The 19,534-nt window shown below is 45.8% G+C and overlaps 1 protein-coding gene across 20 annotated transcripts in view; it reads left to right on the top strand.

Moving 5' to 3' along the window:
* Nucleotides 1-19,534, top strand: part of C1h10orf90 (similar to human chromosome 10 open reading frame 90) — a 232,411-nt gene that overhangs the window by 80,576 nt on the left and 132,301 nt on the right. For 6 of the 20 annotated variants that reach the window (XM_087551767.1, XM_087659560.1, XM_087655109.1 and 3 more), the window contains exon 2: nucleotides 16,023-16,083. The exons of 8 other annotated variants lie outside the window; for them this stretch is intronic. In XM_087551767.1, coding sequence (XP_087407893.1) covers nucleotides 16,023-16,083 — 61 coding nt within the window. Of the gene's footprint in view, nucleotides 1-12,246; nucleotides 12,644-16,022; nucleotides 16,084-19,534 lie in introns of those variants that run through there. 6 more of the 20 variants (XM_087659749.1, XM_087657123.1, XM_087552050.1 and 3 more) reach the window with 5 other exon arrangements.

The following is a 19,534-nucleotide window of genomic DNA, read 5'->3' as shown; positions in this document are numbered from 1 at the left end:
GCTTTCTCCATCTGTCAATAACCTTCTGGCCATGTGGAACTCAGAGACAACCTTTCTCGGAGCCTTGGCTCTGGTGGACTTGTTGTCTAGGATGCTCTTGTTCTGAGGCTCCTGGGACTCTGTCCTCAGCATCATCCAGCTGCTGGGAAGCATTGGTGAAGTTCGGAGATGTTTTCAAAGGCTGGGGAGGTGGCTCACTGGGTAAAGTGCTTGCTTGCTGCTTAAGCACAAGGGCATGAATTTGATCCTCCAGAAACTGAAAACCCTGGTGCATACTGGTAATCCCGGTACAACAGAGACAGAGCCAAGCAGGTTCCTGGTGTCTGCTGTCACCCAGCCTTGAAAAATAAGAAATCTCCAAGGCAGTGAGAGAATCTGGCCAAAACAAACAAACAACAAAAGAACAGTAACAACATCAAAACTGTAAACGAAATGATACTTGAGGAGAGACGACTGAGGCTATCCTTTGGCCTCTGCACATTCATGCATATTTGTGCCCTCCACACAGATGCAGCTGTGTGCATGTGAGCACACAGAAATGTTTGTCTATATATGTAACAAGCTTCTCAGTCCAGTGGCTATACAGTCTTAGTCCTCATCTTCACAACTTGCTAACCATAGCTTATTGCTGCTGTTGCATACGTGTGTGTGTGTGTGTGTGTGTGTGTCTGTGTGTCTGTGTATATGTGTGTGTACGTATGTGTGTGTGTCTGTGTGTGTGTCTCTGTGTGTCTGTGTGTGTGTGTGTGTCTGTGTGTCTGTGTATATGTGTGTGTACGTATGTGTGTGTGTCTGTGTGTGTGTCTGTGTGTGTGTTTGTGTATATGTGTGTGTCTGTGTGTGTGTCTCTGTGTGTCTGTGTGTCTGTGTGTCTGTGTATATGTGTGTGTACGTATGTGTGTACGTGTGTGTGTGTCTGTGTGTCTGTGTATATGTGTGTGTGTCTGTGTGTGTTTGTGTATATGTGTGTGTCTGTGTGTGTGTCTCTGTGTGTCTCTGTGTGTGTCTGTGTGTGTGTTTGTGTATATGTGTGTGTCTGTGTGTGTGTGTGTGTGTGTGTGTGTGTGTGTGTAATGGAACCATACATGACTTACCTCTCTTTGTGATTCTTTTTAGTTCCTCAGCAGGTGAGGAACTCTAACCACTCTGTCTTAGAGCTGCTCCTATCACTTGGGAATGGGCTACATAGCCTCTTGTAGCCAGCACAAGGATGTGCATTGTGCTTCATTCATGCTATGCACTCAGCCCAGTCTTCTGGAGGTGGATGACTGACTAGCCATGAAAGTGTGGATGCTTTTTGCTTAGTAGCTCTAGACCACACCTAGTGGTTTGTCACTAGTTGTGGCAAACCCTGGGTTTGCCTTCACTTCCTGGTGCTGACTAGACTTCCCTTGGGCATGTGTTTCCTGGGGCATAGAGAGGACAACTCTCCTACTCCTTGCCTCGTATAGTATTTGAAAATATGTACTACTAACCCAAGACTTTGAGATCGCAATGTTTGCAGAGAAGACATATATAAGGGAGCAAACTTGAAATAACGTACCCTTGTAGCCAGGCCTGGAGGCACAGGTCTGAAATCCTGGCTGCTTTGGAGCCTGACTCAGGAAGCTCACATGTACAAACCCAGCCTCAGCTGTGGAATGAGTATGGGGTCAGTGTAAGTAACTAAACAAGACCTGCTCTCAAAATAAGAAGGAAGAAAGATGGGGGCCAGCACTTGTCTAGTATGTACAGGACCCTGGGTTCAATTCCTAGTAAACTAACTAGCTAGCTAGATAACTAACTAACTAACTAACTAACTAACTAACTAACTAACTAAGCAAGCAAGCAAATAAATAGATGATACTCCTGAGGAAACCATATTAGTCCTGACAGATCTGAGTGACCCTTCCCTGGCGTCCTGATGCTTGTGGGCTGTGAATGCAAGAGGCTCTGTAGACACACCCCTTTTCACCTTGCCTCCTCTTGCTCCCTAGGCTCTGAGGACTTACCTCCTCTTGCCATGCCTTCCCTTCCCCCTGAAAGCACTCTAGTCTTCTTCTTGGCACCTCATTTCATCCCATGCCTATGGAGTGAGTGGGTGCCTGTCACTTTGAACTGCACTTCACAGGAGCTTTTAGATTGTATCCTGCAGGGGCCATGCTTGAGCCAGCCTAGTTTTCATAGAGTTTATGAAATGACTGAGGCCTCCATAGTCATCTCACAGCTCCATAATGTGGAATAACAGGTATAAAATCAACATTACAAACGATTTATCAATGGTCCACAAAATGCCTGATGGGTAATGCATATGGTCAACTTGACTGAAGAAAGTCCTAGAGGGCTTGGTTGCATCACCATTGGGTTATTTCCAGATAGATGGGCTCAATTGTCTGTCTCTCTGTCTCCATGTTGGAACAGAAACTATGTGAGGTCCTTTTAAATGCAGGCATCTCAGAACCCTTGGCCCCCTAGGTCCTATCCTGAGGTCCACTGAGAAGCAATTCCTTCAAATGGGTGGGGTAAGCACATATATTGCAATCTAACCATTTTCTCATTACTTCAGCTACTGCCCAGTCTGCTTTATGCTGGGGAGGTGAAAGCCCCTGAAATCTCTGACCTTCCACATTTGACACCCCTCTCTGAACTTTGGGTGATTGAGGGACCCGATTAAGAAAGCATTCTGTAGGTGGGTTTTAAGAAGTAGCCTGAAGTGTAATGCCTTCAGGAAAGCAAAGAATGCTAACGGCCATTCCCATTCTGAGGTGTGACCAGCAATTACTGACGGGGCCTCTCATTTGTTACTGTGCAACTCGCATGGAGCAAACCTCCAGGCGCCTCACAAAATGGCATCATGATGCTTCAGAGTGAGACGACATTTCTTTCACATGAGAGACTTGGGCTCCACAGCCCCAGCCCCTCAGACACTCTTGTACTTAGTGAGGCCAAGGTGTCATGAGCTGCAACTGAAAGAAGCTACAGCATGGAAAGAGACTTTTGGGACTTAATCCTTAAGACAGCTTCCACACACCTCTTTCTACCCTCCCCCCTACGTGTGTGTGTGTGTGTGTGTGTGTGTGTGTGTGTGTGTGTGTGTGTGTGTCCTCCTTTGTGTTGTGAGACAGAGTCTCTCATTGAGACATTTCAGCCAAACTGGCTGGCTTGCAAGCCTCTGAGGATTCTCCTGCTCTGCCCCTCACTGTTGGGGTTATAGACATGCAGCTGTACCTTGCTTTTTGTGGGTGCTAGGAATCCAAACTAAGATCCTATGCTTGCACAGCAAGCACTTTACACACTGAGCCCTCTTCCCATCCCATTGGCATGGTTTCCCATCGCTTGCTCTGTGATGGATGTTTCTATGAGGTAAATATTCTGGCACAGCCATTCCTAGAATAATGAAGACTAGATATTTAAAAATGCAGCAGAGATCTTTAAAGCTGTAGAAGTGGGACATAAAACTACTTAAACTGAATTGCCATTCATATATTTTTGTACCTGAAAAAAAAATTGCCCTGATGCTGATAACAACTTGCTTTTCTGCACGGAGATCAGTGGCTCTGGGGGCAGGGGTTGGTGGGGGGTAGAAGTATCTTAAACTTTAGAAGACATCAGAATCACTGGGTTCTGGAACCACTGAGGGACATCTGATGTGTAGGTCTGAGCAATCGAGGGATCATTTGAGAATTTACATTTCTGTCTAGCTCCTGGGTCATACTGATGCAGCTGAGGATGTCATCAGCAGACCCTCAAGCATCAGACAATAGCTTAGGGCACAAGATTCAACTGCCTCAGCCTGGCACTGCAAGGGTGCTGTTCTGGTCATGGTCTGCCCCTCCTGAGGTTTCATCAAACCCCCACGTTAATACAATAAGGTGCCCTTTGATATTTTTTCCACTTGACTTGTTCATGAACCTGACCCACTGTTTCTCTGTTTCTGCTGCCTTCTGTTTTCTGCGCTGATCACCCAATCCCCCTCCCCCACACCCCAATCCCCTTCTAATTTTGATCCGAGAGCAAATCTTACCCTCAAGGATACAAGAATTATCTGGATTCCTGCCATCATCATTCTTGCCTGAGTAGCTGGAATTTCTGTCCCTTGAGCTGTTGAATACCATAGAAGAGGAACATTGTGCCAGCATCTATGATGGATGTCTGCCCTAGATGGGGATATCCAGGCTGGCTTTGCTTGGTATTTTCCATGTGCTAGTGGGTGTGTCTACATGTCTCTGCTTTTTTATCTGGTCCCCAACCAAAATGGTGATGCTCACTGGGCAGGTGGGGCAGCTCAGAAGATCAACATGCTGGCTGTTGTTTGTTTCTTTCTTTGGAGAGGAGTACTGACTTACGTGGATCTCTGATTACCCCTTCAGTGAGATTTTGGGGACCAGAAAACTGGGTAGAATGGACAGCTTGTCCTGAAACAGTGTCCCTAGTGCCCCTTTAGCACTGGAAGGGCTGGCAAAGTTTAACAGAGAAACTCCAACCAGCCATGGTGAGCTGAGTCTAGCTGGCTTTGGAAGGTGGCCCCCACCATCCCAGGCTCTGTCAGAGCATGACTCCATCCAAATGATAAGAGAAGCTACCTACCACGCTGGGCAGAAAATGCTGAGATGATTCTTTGAACAGAGATGATAACAATTGCCCTCATAAATATGAAACAGAATGCAATTTTAGAATATAAATCCAGAACTTTTAAACTTGAAATATTACATTGGATAAGGATCTTTTAGACAACTGAGACTCTGTTCCCAATAGAAAATCCCAGGTAGAAAGTGATGATGTTTGAGGATGGGAGGCTTTTGAGCCCTGCATTAGAATTCATAATCATTTTTCTCTTGGAATGCTTTAGAGATAAAAGAAAATTACCTCGAGATTGGGTGGGCCACTTGTGAGCTTTTTCTCAAGCTGCAGGTTTTGTATATATGGACCCAGATGCATACACACAGTGTTCTGCACTTCATTTTAGCACACCAGACTAGTCGCCCTACTGTTAGCATTCCTTCTAGGCTCCACCGAACAGTTACCTGGCAATAGCCAGGTAGGCCTGGCTTGCTATAAAAGGGATTGTTTGCCCCTCCTCACTCCTTCTACCCCCCCCCTCTCTCTGACTCTTTTCTCTCCCTGACCCCCTCTCCTGCCTCTCTGTCTCCCATTCTCCCTCCCCTCCTCTCTCTACTTATTCCTGGCCAGCCTTCTCCTTTTCTCCCTCTCCCTCTCCCTCACCCTCTCTCTCTCCCTCTCTCTGTCTCCATGCCCCCTCTCTCAATCTCTGTGTCTTTCTCTGTCTCTACTCCCTTCTCAACTCCCCTTCCCATACCCTAAATAAACTCTATTCTATACTGTACCCATATATATGTATATGTGTGTATGGCTGGTACCTCAGGGAGAAGGGATGCCTCAGCATAGGACTGTCAAGGAATCCATCCCACCTCACTCTACCAAATGTATCCTGGTCTTTTTATAAACACAGGACCTACCTCTCAATAACATGTGTTACCTGGAGGTAGTTTTTCCCACCAGGAAGGGTTCTACTGGCTCCCAGTGACAGGAGCATCCCTGAACAAAAGTTAAAACAGCTTTCAAAGCTGAGACTTAGTCAGCCACAAATGCCAATCAGGTCAACCAATGCTCAGACTATTGTGTAGAATGATGTTGAACCATTTGGGGAAGTAGTTTCTTGTTCTGTAATTTCAGGGTGCCACCCATTCCTTCTTAACCTGGAGTGGTGTACACTCTTCTGTTGTGAAAGATCTGTTGGTTTCAAGGTTTCCAGCTGAATCTTGAAGATGATTGGAGTCAGAATGGAAGACTGCTAACATTTCTATATTCTATCATTTTTATGATATTTCAAAAACAGAAAAGAAGTCTGCACACAAGAAGAAAATGAAGAGATAAACATGAGAGAGTGGGCATGACAGTTTCCATAGTTACATCATTCCTGAAGATGGTTGTTTCTCTTTTATCCAAGACCATGGCAGGTGCTCCAAGCGGATGTAGCCGTGTGTATCCACATGGCTTGCATGCTTGGGCACAGGTTTCATGAGTGGTCTTAGATTTCATATGGACTGGGAGGAAGCCTAAAGGAAACCAAGGGAGTGGAGTAAAAAAGGTCATTGGACACCTCAAATCAATCGTGTAGGTACAGGGGACAGGCCCAAGGGAACAGGAGAAATAGTTGTGTTCTCTCTGGATGCACTTATCACAGGTTACACTGAAGTGTGACATTAGATACAGTTCTTAGTTTCAGAGCAAAGGGTCTGATGCTGTGGGTTCGGAGGTTTCATTAAAGTGTCACTGGAAGCCATTGGAGCAGTCTACGGGCTTATTCTAGGAATTGCTCCTGGTTATAGCCCTTCAGAATGCCTAGGTAAAGGATCTGCTTCAGATGCTAGGTCCGTGGTGTTTCTACAGCAGTTGAGACACTGTTGTTTATCTCCTCTTGTCCCTTCCGTGCTGCAAACAGAAGGGGACTGCACGGTTGTCAACTTCACCCTCTATCACCCCCTGTGACCAGGATGCTGCCACTGTGAAGCATCAAGGAAGCCTCTGTGTTTCCTGCTACAGTTTGCTGCTCAGTCCTCAGGGTACATGTGATGCCCTTGCCTCTGTCCTGTGGCTGCATCCAGCACCAAAGCAGGCTGGGAAGTATATTTTTAAATGTTTTGCTCTCCTATCCTAAGTATAGGGAACTTCTTCACGTCATGAAGAAGCGTTTGACAAGTTTTTCATAGTGACTCATGATACCTGCGCAGTGCATCCATGTTTGACACTAGCTATCGAGAGTTATTGGCTAGCTTGTGTCTGTGGGGAAGCTGACCAGCCAGCGACAAGGCAAAGGCAGAGCGTTGCCCTAAGAAAGGAGAAGTCAGACAGCCAGGATCACCCTGTGGATGAGTCTAGCAGAAGGCTTAGGCCGTAAGAACAAAGGTTCTCAATGTGTGGGTTGAAACCCCTTGTGGGGAAGGTCAAAGACCCTTTCACAGGGGTAGCTCATTAGATATACTATCTATCAGATATTCACATTATGATTCATAACTGTAGCAAAATTACAGTTATGAAGTAGCAAAGAAAATAAATAATTGTGTGGTTGGGGTCACCACCACACGAGCAACTGTGTTAAAGGGTTGGGATATTGGGAAGGTTGACAACCACTAGCTTAGGGTCAGCAGGGACCCTTAGTGTGTCCGCCAGCAAGAGCACAGTCAGCGGTGTATAAGCCACCCTCCTGGGAGGGCCCCAGATGCAGGGCCTGGTTACCCCAGTGAGGGTATATTTCTAGCGTAGAGCAGAGGGTCCTGCTGCTGGTCCCCCTCTTCCCAACACACACGCGCTGGTCAAGTGAACTCTCCAGCTGGGATTCCTGCTCTCTCCTCACATCTCCTTCCAGGTCCTTTGAGTTCTTCAGAAGAAAGGCCCTGCACAAACATTTCTGCTTGCCCTTCACTGTAAAGAGAGCCACTGTGAGAAGTCTGTGTAGCCCAGGCCTTGGCTAAGCAAGAAATAGGAGACACAGTGTGTTTCCCTAGCTTTCCACTCTGCACAGCAGTAAGTCTAAATGGGTTGTGGTTGAGACAAGCTGTGCCTGCACTCTCTGGTTAGACACCTGTAGCTTTGCCTTGTACAGTCAATTGGTGCCTCCTGTTACAAATGTAAATGTCAGTCATGATGCTGGGAACATGGGAGAACACAGGCAATGTCACTAACAGCTAGGTGGCGGGCAGAGGGGGACATGCTTAGAGGACAGAGAGAGGATGGGAATCTGTTCAGGAAACATGGGCACATGCATAGACACAGGCTCACATGATCCTCCTATACATGTATACGTGGACGTGCATGCATGCCCAATTGAATATGTGGGCGTATGCACATTCACACAATTCGCTGATCATTCTCTGGAACACAGTGCATACACACTGTACACGCATGTCCACCTTACTCTTTTATCAGGAGCACGGGGCACAGCTCTTGTCCTAGTGAAATTCCCAAACTCCTATCATGGTCAGGTTAAACCAATCCAAATTAACTTGTGGAAAAATGGATTTAATAGATAAGATACAAACCTCACGGGACCCCAGGATGGGTTGGATATCCAAGTCAGCAGAGAGCCAGCCAGGGCTTCTCAGGACCACAGCAGGAGGAACCTGTGTCTTCTTTCCCCTGGAGGTTTGTCTCTACTGTGCCCACGTCTCTCATGTGCCAGCTTTCACACTGACCATGAAATTGACTCATTCAAAAGAATCAGGTGTCTGCCCCCAGCAAATCCCCTATAGACTAGGAAGAACAAGTTGATAGAGTAATGCGTCCACAGCTCCACTGTGGGCCAAGGCCATTCCCAGGTAGCATCATGAGAGCACAAGGCAGGCATCACGGGCTTGTGTCCCATTCATTCTGTAGGGAAGATGGACAGTCTCCATAATACGGAGGTGACAATCCCCACATTATGGGGTCATTCCAAGCATGAAGAACACTGATAACAATGTCCAGCTCTTGTCACTTCACCAACGTTTATTTATAAGCGAAATGATTTGCAATATAATGTAAAGACATAGTGGCACCCATTTCAGAAGACTGTTCTTGAGAGATCTCTTTCGTCTCCTTTCTGTCTTGTCTTTAGCAGGGAATAATATGCACACTAAACTCTTAAAGGTTTCAAAGGATCTTTGATATGAGCAGAGTGTGATGAAATTTGCTCAGTGTAAAATTGTATCAAGAAATAAAGATTTGCAAAACCCTTCTAGAATAAAATCTCCCTGAAACACCTGTCTGTAAGCAGTTGATAAGTCTGACCTGGTGGCTGCTGAGTCCACTAAGAAAGGATATGAAGTGTGCTGTTTGGACTGGGATGGGTGGTTCTAACCGCTTCTGCGTAGAGCGGAGCCAGCGTTCTTAACTGAAGTGTGTTATCTATATGGAGCAATGCACCTATCCTATGCGTATAGTTTCATGAATCTTCAAGGGTAAAACCACTGTTACTATGACACAGACATTCTTGAAACATGCATGCTCATGTTTCTCTGTCTCTATCTGTCTGTCTGTCTGTCTGTCTGTCTCTCTCTCTCTCTCTCTCTGTTTCTGTGTGTGTGTGTGTGTGTGTGTGTGTGTGTGTGTGTGTGTGTGTGGTATTCTCTGTCCATCTGTCTATTTCTCCATTGCACCCACCCCCAACATAGCCTTGCCTTCCTGTTGAAATGTTTTGTGTCCTATATCACTGGGATCAAAGATATTCGGTTCTTTTCTCTCTCTCTCTTATTTTTTGGTTTTTGTTTGTTTGTTTTTGTTTTTTTTCCATTCCTCCAAATTATTAGGGCTCTTTTCATTGGGCACAATGACTTAGATGTGCTTGTATTATTGTAGCTCATTGTACCGATCACCTACCTCATTGCCGTGACAACACACAGGGAAAAATTAACTAATAAAACAAAGGTCTACTTTGGCTCACAGTTTGAGGGCACAACAGTCACTGGAATCCACAGTCAGTGTATCCATAGGGAGACTGCTGGTGTTCAGCTAACTCTCATTTTTACTCAGTCCAGGCCCCCAGGCTCTGTCTGGTACTGACCATGGTTCCTGTAAGTCTCCCCACCCTAATTAACCCCATCTAGAAACAGCCTCACTGATGTGCCCAAAGGCTTGTCTCTAGGGCAATTCTAGATCTTGTCTCATTGACAATATTGAACATCATATCGATTATGCTCCTTGCTAAGTGTTATTTACTTGTGTGAAATGTATAGTTTATTTATAGGTTCTATTGTTGCTGACCATCAGAAAGCTTTCCAGTTTTGGGTTATTCTCAGTGGATCCACTATGGAATTCTCCTGCAGATAGCCAAGAGTGAGTTGCTGGGACAGAGGACCCACAGTTTGATAAACTGACATGGGTAGCACATAGCTCACCAGCACACCATTGAGTGTCTGCATCCCTGTCAGCACTTGGCATCCTCCCAGTACTTTCATATTAGCCATTCTGACGGCTCGTGGTGGCTTCTCCTGGGGTTTTAATTATCCTTTCCCTCATGATTAACAAGGATCAGCATGTTTCTTTTTACTAGCCATTAGGATATTCCCTTTTGAGAGAACTGTGTTCAGCTTCATTTAAAAATAGATTGTTTGAGTCAGGTATGTGCTGCACAATAATCTTAGTGCCCAGGGGGGTGGAAATAGGAGGATCAAAAGTTCCAAACCAACCTTGGCTACCTAACAAGTTTGAGGCTAGCCTGGGCTACATGCATTTTTCTTTTAAAAGTGATATTAACACATAGATGTTATCTATAGATTCAAGTTACGTATTCTTTGTTGAAAGTATGCACCATAAACACCTTTTCTTCAGTATGGATTTATTTTCATATTCTCAATGACATATTTTTATTGGCAGTTCCTAATTTGTAATGGTACAATTTATTATTATTATTATTATTATTATTATTATTATTATTTGCTGATAAAATAGGAGGGAAAAGTAAGCTAAAGGGAAAGAAGATAGGACGGAAGAAATGAAATTCTCATTGCTGAAAGCATTTTTATGTTGCAGAAGGTATCTTACACTCATTCTTGACTTGAGCTCAGAGGGAATGCTTTCCCGGTCTCACTACCCAGAGTGGAATCTGTTGTGGATGCCACAATTACACTCCCTGCAGTAAACCTACTTCACACATCGCTTTAAAAATTCCATCATTCCTTCTGACTTACTAATCTATTTCACTTATTTTCAATTTTTAAAGATTTATTTTATTTTCATTTGTGTGCATAATGTGTGTGTGTGTGTGTGTGTGTGTGTGTGTGTGTGTGTGTGTGTGTGTGTCTGTTTATGGGTATGTGCCCATAAGTGCAGGAGCCCATAGAGTCCAGAAGAGGGCGCTAGAGCTCCTGGAGCTGGAGTTACAGGTGCTTGTGAACTGGGAACTAAACGTGGGTCCTCTGCAAGAGCAGCAAACACTCTTAACCACTGAGCTATCTTCCCAGCCTCTGCATTTTTCTATTCTAAAGATTCTTTGTGCATGTATGTAGTCTTTTATCTAACACGTCACTGTTTAATACATTTCTGACAGTTTTTAGTTTATATTTTAGTTTGCCTTACAGTATATATTTTCTTACTTAAAAAAAACACTCAAGGGGCTGGGGATTTAGCTCAGTGGTAGAGCGCTTACCTAGGAAGCACAAGGCCCTGGGTTCGGTCCCCAGCTCCGAAAAAAAAGAACCAAAAAAAAAAAAAAACACTCAAACTTTTATTTAGTCTACCTTTTATTTTAAAAATTTCTTCTGAATATGGAGTCTTGCTTTTTGAGTTATTTTCTTTGAGAGTATAAAATATGCCTTTGGTTCTTCTATTGTATCGATTCTTAAGGTTTAAGTTTCTGCTTATTAACGTTTAATTTGGAGCAAGGAAAAGAACACATTTTTTGCTACCCAGACTGTCTTTCAATACCAATACCACTGAAGAGCCTGGTGCTCCCAAAAGAGCTGGGCTGGATTTGTTTATTTCTCCTCACTCTTTCTGTCAGCATGAGAAACAATTTGAACAAACATTCATAATGAACCATTTATTAAGGTCAAAAACACGAGGTTAAAGACTTTGGAACAACAGCTGATATCACATACAATGTCTGACGTCAAGCCTAGGAGCAGGCAGGGAACCAAGAGAACTTCTGGGTTCAGTGCAGGGTAAGGTGCTCTCTGTCTCCCCCTACAGGCTGAACATTTGCACAACAGCTGTGAAAGGCTTGACTAAGGAGGCCTCGTATGTTTAGGCCCCTTCAAATGAATGTGTATTTCTGAAGCAGGGGCTACAGAAACACTCAATGTGGGGCGAAGATGCCAGGTTCGGACATTCCTGAGAAGTTTGCTGGTTTGCCCGTCGGCCGGCATCACCAGCAGGGATTTGCTCCCAGGGGCCCAGACGCACGTGCTGGCTTTCTTTCAAGTACTCAGACCCTATCTGCAGGCACCACACCCACTGTGTGGTTTGTCTTTGGTAGCTAGAGGCCAGAGGTTAAGGTTTGCTTCACTGAAGTCCTAGGTTCCCTGGACAGTTCCTCCCTCGTAGCGAATTGCTCCAGAGTTGCAGAGAGTCAGGTCAGGTAGGGTCTTCCCTAGGCCCCTCCTCCCAACTCACTCTGGCTATCCCCTAAGGGTAGCCGCTTCTCCTTTGAAGCTGGGAAGAGAAATGAAAGCCTTACTTCAGTAATTTAAATGGAATGCTAATGAGGAGAGGTGAGAACCTTCTCATTCATTGTTCATAGGTTGTCTGCTGCCTTAGCCTCCTCCCAGGCTTGGGACAACCCAGCAGCTTCCTGGAGGCAGAACAGCAGGTGGCTGTGGGTCCCTAGCACGCGCAGGACCGGCCTGGCTGCCTAGGTTCCAAACTACAGCATCCTCGGTGAGTGGGACCACATTATCTCTGAGCCTGCTTTCCCTGGTCCTGGGGAGTCTCACCTATGCCTCGGTTTGGAAATAGATCATGAAGCCCCTCGGTGGGCAAGAAGGTGGAGTTTTTGCCTTTGAAAAGCAACCACTTACAGTGTTCAGGAAGGACTTTGCAGGGACTGCCCTGTGGCTGACTGTACCCAGCTCTGGCTGCTGCTTCTAATGACTCCTTATTTCTGCCTGTGACGTCTCCAGGAGGAGGGAGTGCCAAACCCAACATTTATTCTCTTGGCAATCTTCTGCTGGTGAGTGCATGTATTTTAATAGAAATGGATAAAGCTGTGGGCCAAGGACGGGGTTATGCAGAAGGAAGGAATCAAAATGCATTGGAGGCCACCCCATTGCGGAGGGCAGCGCTGAGAAAATGTGTTCTGGAAAAGATTCTATTAGGACTCAAATAGTTTCACTTATTTTTTTCTCTCTCTCTTTTAAATGAGATCACATTAATTTGAAAGACTCAGAGAGAGTCTGGAAGTATGACAAGGAGGTTAATGTAGCAGGGGGTGGGGTGGGGGGAGGATACTAACAGGGGACCCAGTCGGGGAACTGTAGTACAGGATTTGCTTCTCCTAGGAACCCTGGCGTCTTTCTTGTCTAACTTCTTGTCTAACTTCTCAGCAAAATAGCTTCAGCGAGTCTGTAAGACACAGTACCCTTGAGAGTGATTTGCAAGAGCTCAAAAAACCCTTTCTGGGATTTCCCTGAGATAAATCTTGTGAATATTAGTGCGCCATTCCCGTTTTCAGAAATTCGCTAAGAACCTTAGATAGTCTCTAAATTTTCCTAATTAAGTTTTAAAGTCACTTCTTTTATTGCTTAAAAATCATTGAGCGCTATATCATGTTACCACGAAATAAAGCTGCACTAACTGGGTAATAATATATTAACTTCTTGGGGTCCATTTAAACACATCCACATCCGGAAACTTAAAGAAGCGGGCCCAGGAAGTTCAAGGCAAGCAAGACTGTACCCGAGGTTCCCTGTGAGCTGTGCTGTTGAGAGTTGGGTATCTCTCTGCTGATCAGCAGTGACTATAATAAAATGCCTGTCCTAGGGGGTTCCTGAGACTGCAGGCATAAAGTGTGCTGGGCAGGAGAATTAAAAAGAATGATGGTAACAGCTGTGTCTACTCTAAAGTGGGAGAGTCTAGTGAGTGTGGAGAAGCAGGGGAGAAACACCAGCCCTCCTGGTGAGTTCCCGGCTTTATTTAATTTTTAAAGAGGTTTTTTTTTTTTTTTTTTAGATGCACACAGTTGCCCGTGGTTTTAAAAGATTACAATAAATCATTGACTAAAGCCATCCACGCAACATGCTGGGTCCCCAGCTAAAAAGAACTATCATGTTTCTTTTCTCCCTGCTTTTCTATTGTATTTTGGTTTTCAAGAAAGCTTGAAGGCGATACATACTTATTGTTCCCTCTCCCTGCAATGTTGAGGACAGGGAACATAGGGTCTTGCAGATACTTACTGGCTGTGTCCCCAGCTCCATTCTCTCTCTCTCTCTCTCTCTCTCTCTCTCTCTCTCTCTCTCTCTCTCTCTGCCTCAGAGAAGCTTCAGGAGTTGTAGGATTTGTTCTAAATTGATTTCTCATGCTAAGAGCTGGCTCTAATGAGGAGAAGGGCTAGAACCACTTTCAGTGTGGTTTTGGTTGGCAGAACTCTTAGAGCACTCATTACCATCTGTCTGCGGAGCTGCCCAGCAGGTTGTTCTGTGAGATAAATTGTCACACCTCTGTGAACTTCTCTTTCATTTTCTCAAGACACACCCTTCTGTTTGCTCCTGCTGTCCCCTGCCTGTTGAGCTTCCAAGCATCTTTAAAACCGTTCTGACCAGATGCATTCTTGGTTTGTACCCCCATTGTTCTGGGACATTTGTTAAGCTTCGACCAGATCAGGGGGTACCCTCCTGTAAGATTTGAACATCAGTTTGACACAGACTTGGTACTCATCACAAAGCCCAGCATGGGCTTGGGGTGAGCTGTGCATGGTAGGTCATGAGGTAGGTCTCTCTTGCTTCCCACAGGGATAGCTGTTTGGGAGGTTTGAGTTGTGACAGAGAAAGCTAGCTAGCATCCTGTGGGATCCCAGCAGGAGATGCCACTTTGTTCTTTCTGACTTTAAGTTCCAGGAAGCCACAAACCTGTATCTGCTCCACACAACTGTCTCTTGTCAATCCCTTTCCCCAGTAATCATACTTGAAATTAGACGAGGTGTCCTTGGTCCCCTCTGGATCTACTACGGCTGGAAGGCTTGTGTGTGTGTGTGTGTGTGTGTGTGTGTGTGTGTGTGTGTGTGTGTTCATATGTGAGTACAGGTGAGCCCGAGCCCTCAGGTGTCATTCCTCTCTGTAGACAGGATCTCTCACTAGTACCTAGGGCTCAACAATATAGTTAGATGATTGGTTGATTGGATTCAAGGATCTAGCTGTCTCCGTTGACTGAGCCATCATCTCTCCTGCTGCCAGGCCTTCTTCACTCCCTTCTTTCAGAGCCCAGTTTGAGTGGAATACCATCACCCTGCTAGACATTGTCATTTTTACTCCACTCATGCCCCAGGCAATCCCCACCCACCTCCTCATCAAAGCTCCGCCCAGCCTCTCACTTGTTCAACTTCCTCACCTTGACTTTTCATCCCATACTCTTTGTTCTCTTGCCCAGGTACATTAACTTGTCTCCTGTTGTGAAATAAGTCACTAAAACAGCTGGGTCCCTTGCTTCCCCAACTCTCAGTTTCTAAACACCCCTGTCCCCATCTGTTTTATTTTTCCTTCTGCTCTTTAGAGGTAGAATTCTAAGAAACTGACAGGCACCATATATATGTCTTTTAAATGTGGGCCAAGCCTGTGAGTGTGGTTCGGTGTTATCTGTTATGATAGCCAGATGACTCGTTCCCCAGACTGAGTTTAATCAGAAGGTGCCTTATCTGGCAGACCTGGCCTAGTCAGGTGACCCCTGGGAAGAGCTAGAGACCTTTAGAATGAAGGATTCTATATTCTGTCAGTGAAGATTGAGAATCAACATGGTGGGGACGTGAGAGGTGCCACACGAGGCACAGGCAGCAACACTGACCCAAAGCAAAAATACAGGGACCCCCAATCTTATATCCAAAAGGAACGGAGTGCTTCTTACTAACTCTTTGAATGAGTCTCTAAGCCTTAGTGTCTAGGGGGACTCAAATGCAAATGAAAGACATCTTCAGCTGACTTCTCCATTCCAGCTTTGCAAAACCTTGAGGTTGAGTCTTGTGTCCCTCTCTTAAATACAGAGCCTTCATCAGCTATTATGGACGTAGGTTAAGGAGGAGGTTGGCTGTAGTGTAGTAGCAGAGAATGGTGCAGGCTACAAGTATGTCTTCTCTTAGCAAGAGAGGTTGAAGGCAAATGGGTTGGTGTGTGAATTTTGACACATAAATTCAAGTTTGCTCTAGAGTCCTACTCATAAACTTATCATGAGTCAACACAAAGGGGTTTTGATTTTAATATTTTAAATGGTTGCCTCGGGGAAGCTGAGGTGAGCAAAGGGCACTGAGCAGGCATGCTGCTCAGGAGAGAGCAGGGGGTTGCTATGGTTTCAATCAGCCACTGTCTCCAGGCTCCTGAAGGCAACCTCTTTTCCTTCTGTCAAAGGCAAGCACTGGGAGAGCATGTGGTCCTGGAGGCATGGAAGCATACTGAAGTAGAGTTCAAGGTAAGGGTTGGTGCAAGTGTGTGAAACGGGTGTGCTCTGCCCATTTACCTATGAACTCTTTTCTTGGGGGAAATCCATGTAGTTTGGGGAGATATCTGGAGCATGCGCTCTGATTTCCAGCTCTATCACCTGACAGTCACTGTATAGAGACATTTATTAAACTTGATGAACTTAAAACATGGATGTCAGATATCATGATTTCTATCAGTCCTTCTTCTGGTTTACTACTAACATGTGACCTTTAAAAAGTCACCTAGGGGACCACTGTTCTTTATAAGCAAAGAAGGATGTATTCACCCCACAGACTGGATTACAACAGTGAGCCTGTGACACAAACATGAATGGTACCTCTCTGAGCTCTGTCCAGACAAGACTGTGGTTCTTGAAGGTTAGGCTATCAGCTCCTTGAATGTCCCCAACGTTGACTCTTGGTATACACAGAGGATTGTATCCTGGAGAGCTCTGTCCCTATGGCTGCTTCATGGTGGATCACCCTTGCTGACTTTTAGGATAACCTTAAGGAAGACGCTCAAGGTGACTCACCTAGGAGTGTTCCTCTGTGTTCATCCAAGTCTGGTGAGCTACTGCCTATTAAGATACCAAGCTCACTGATCCCAAATGCTCACCCAGGAAAGAGCGCCACTCTGGATTGGACTTTTCCAAATTGTTTTAGAGCCTATAAGCCCCTGAGGTCATGGTTCAGATGTTCTGCTGTGGGACAGCCCATTGAGCAAATGGCTGTCTGTGAGATGGTTCTTAAATATACCAAGTTTGAGACTTTTGTAATATCTGGAGACATCTTGGGTTATCACTACTGGAGGCCTGGTGACATGTAGAAACCACTGGCATCTAGTGGGTGGAGTCTAGGGATGGGTGTTAAGCTCCTCACTTCAGATGCTCAGAGAATACACTGGGACCAGCTGTCCATAGGACTCAGTTTGGGAGACCTGTCACCTGGTTGGTCCCTGGGAAGTGTCAGTTAAAGAGTAAACAGTATTTTCCTTGGGCCTTTGTGGTCAACTTCTCTGGTCTGAGGACCAAATAAGCAAAGCCCGGATGCAGGATGCCCTGAGCTATGGTCCATCTGTGTGCAGCTCACAGGGTTCTCAGCAGCATCCCAGCAGGGGGTTCACTATTCGCTCGTCGTAGTCACTGATGCGGACTGGGCTCCATGCCATGTGCTGGCCGACATGTTTCCACATGGATAATCTCATGTAATCCCCATGGCAGCATCTAAGGAGGCAACTGCAATTGTGCTGGGGAGAGGGAAATGGCTTCCTTCTGCCCTTCTGGATGCGTTGGCTGGACTACAAATTGAATTGGCAAAAGACAGATGAACAAGAGAAAACCCAGTTTTAATTACTTACATGAACACGGGAGTCAGATGACCGAATCGTCTCATGAGTGTATGACTCTCAGAACTTCTGAGGAGTGCCGGGGTAATGGAGCTGAGCTGTGAGGAGGGAGAAGGAAGGCTCACAGTGAAGGAACCCCATCTTGCTCTGCAGATAAACTCTCCCAACATCTGCTGGTCACATTTATCCCCAAACAGCCTCTCCCTTATGTCCAGCCCTTCACTACTGCAAAGTCATTGGGTTTTCTTTATAGATGAAAATTTGTTTTACAAAAAAGAAGTCAGCTTTTCAGATCTGCGTCTGAGCTTGTGCTTTCTCAGAATAACTAGTTTGAGATTTACTCTGGTCTATTTTGGGGTGGTATATTCTGGTCCCCCACAGCTGTGTTTTGAGAGGGTGTGTCCTGAGCCCCAATACCTGTCTCTCTCTCTTACACCTGGAAAAACAGCTTCAGATGGTCAGACTTTTCCTGCTCCAATGCACATCTGGCCTTATACATGGCTACTTATGTTCAAAGGTGAGACCTAGTAAAGCCACTGCAGGGCTCACTCGTAGAGCCAGGTCCTGCTTCCCTGTGCTTTTGCAACAAGTGGCCTGGCTCTGGCTTGTGATGTTTGCATTTCCTGTGTCACAAACTCTCCACTGTGGCCAGTGTCCAGACGTCAACTCAATACCCTACAACTCAGAGGTGGGAGCCTTAAAGATACTTGTCTTTAAAGGCTGTGTGAGCTGGCCACAGAGTGCCACTGCAAACGGACCTGGTAGAGTGACACCATCCCTCCAATGCCTAGGCATCTCAGTTCCTGTAGACAGGGTAAATATAGTCTTGCATTGACTGATGGGCATCAGTAAGTCACAAAAGAGGGGTGCTTCTGAAAGGTGGGTTCCTGGGCTCTGTAGACTTCATTGTGTGATGTCCCCCACCCCAGTAGGCTATGAGCACCTAGTGGTCATTATAGCAGTATCGATGTGTTTTATAAAGACAAGGATAAGTTTTATAGAGTGTGGTATGGTGAGGTGAGGTGAATGCTTTGGTGGGCCCATGCTGAGGCATCTCTTCCCCTGAGGTACCAGCCATAAGCCAGGCGTAGTATAGAATAGAGTTTACTTGGGGGCATTGGAAGGGAAGTTGAGGAGAGGTTGGGGGGAGAGGAGGAGGAGGAGAAGGCGAAGAAGGAGGAGAAGAAGGAGAAGAGGGAGAAGCAGACAGCCAGGAACACATGGAGAGAGAAGATGAAGGGGGAATGGGGAGAGGGAGAAAGGGGTTAGGGAGAGTGAAGGGGGTTAGAGACAGAGGGAAGGGGCACAGAGAGTGAAAAGGACCCAAACAGTCTCTTTTACAGCAAGCTAGGTTTACCTAGCAATAGCTGTTGGGCAGAGCCTAGAAGGAATGCCAACAAGTATCCTCCTTAACACTGCAGACAATGTCCATGGAAACCGACTGTGGCTTCAGAAATCCAAATGTTCTGTCCCAGGAACAGGACACTGAATTCTCTATACACATGACTTTGTGCCATTGAAGGCAAGGCAATTTCCACACCACAAAGGATACTTAGTGCTACCTTGGAGAGCACGAGAGCCCTGAGCAGTAGACACCTCTCTCTGGCGTATCTGAGACTATCCCATCTCAAACTTAATGCACACAGCAACTTTTTCACATTGCCTTGGTAGCTAGGAGGCCGCATTTCCCCACAGACCTGGAGTCTTCATGGAGGAATACGCTTGGCCCAGGGATCAGCAATATTAGGAGGTGTGGCCTTCTGTGGGGGTGGGATTTGAGACCCTCCTCCTAGCTGCCTAGAAGACAGTCTTCTCCTGGCTTTCTTTGGGTGAAGATATAGAACTCTTTGCTCCTCCAGCACCATGCTTGCCTGGATGCTGCCTTGCTTCCTGCCTTGATGATAATGGACTGAACCTCTGTAAGCCAGCCCCAATTAAATGTTCTTATAAGAGTTGCCTTGGTCATGGTGTCTCTTCACAGCATGAAAACCGTAAGACATACATAGTATTAGTTATGCGTGGGATGCTGACCCTTGGGCAGGGGGCCAGCTTGTGGACTTTACTCCCATGCTGGCTATGAGTGGGAATAGAGCTGG

Source organism: Rattus norvegicus, chromosome 1 (assembly GCF_021556685.1).
Source record: "Rattus norvegicus strain SHRSP/BbbUtx chromosome 1, alternate assembly SHRSP_T2T, whole genome shotgun sequence".
NCBI lineage: Eukaryota > Metazoa > Chordata > Mammalia > Rodentia > Muridae > Rattus > Rattus norvegicus.
This window is presented reverse-complemented; position numbering and strand designations above follow the sequence as displayed.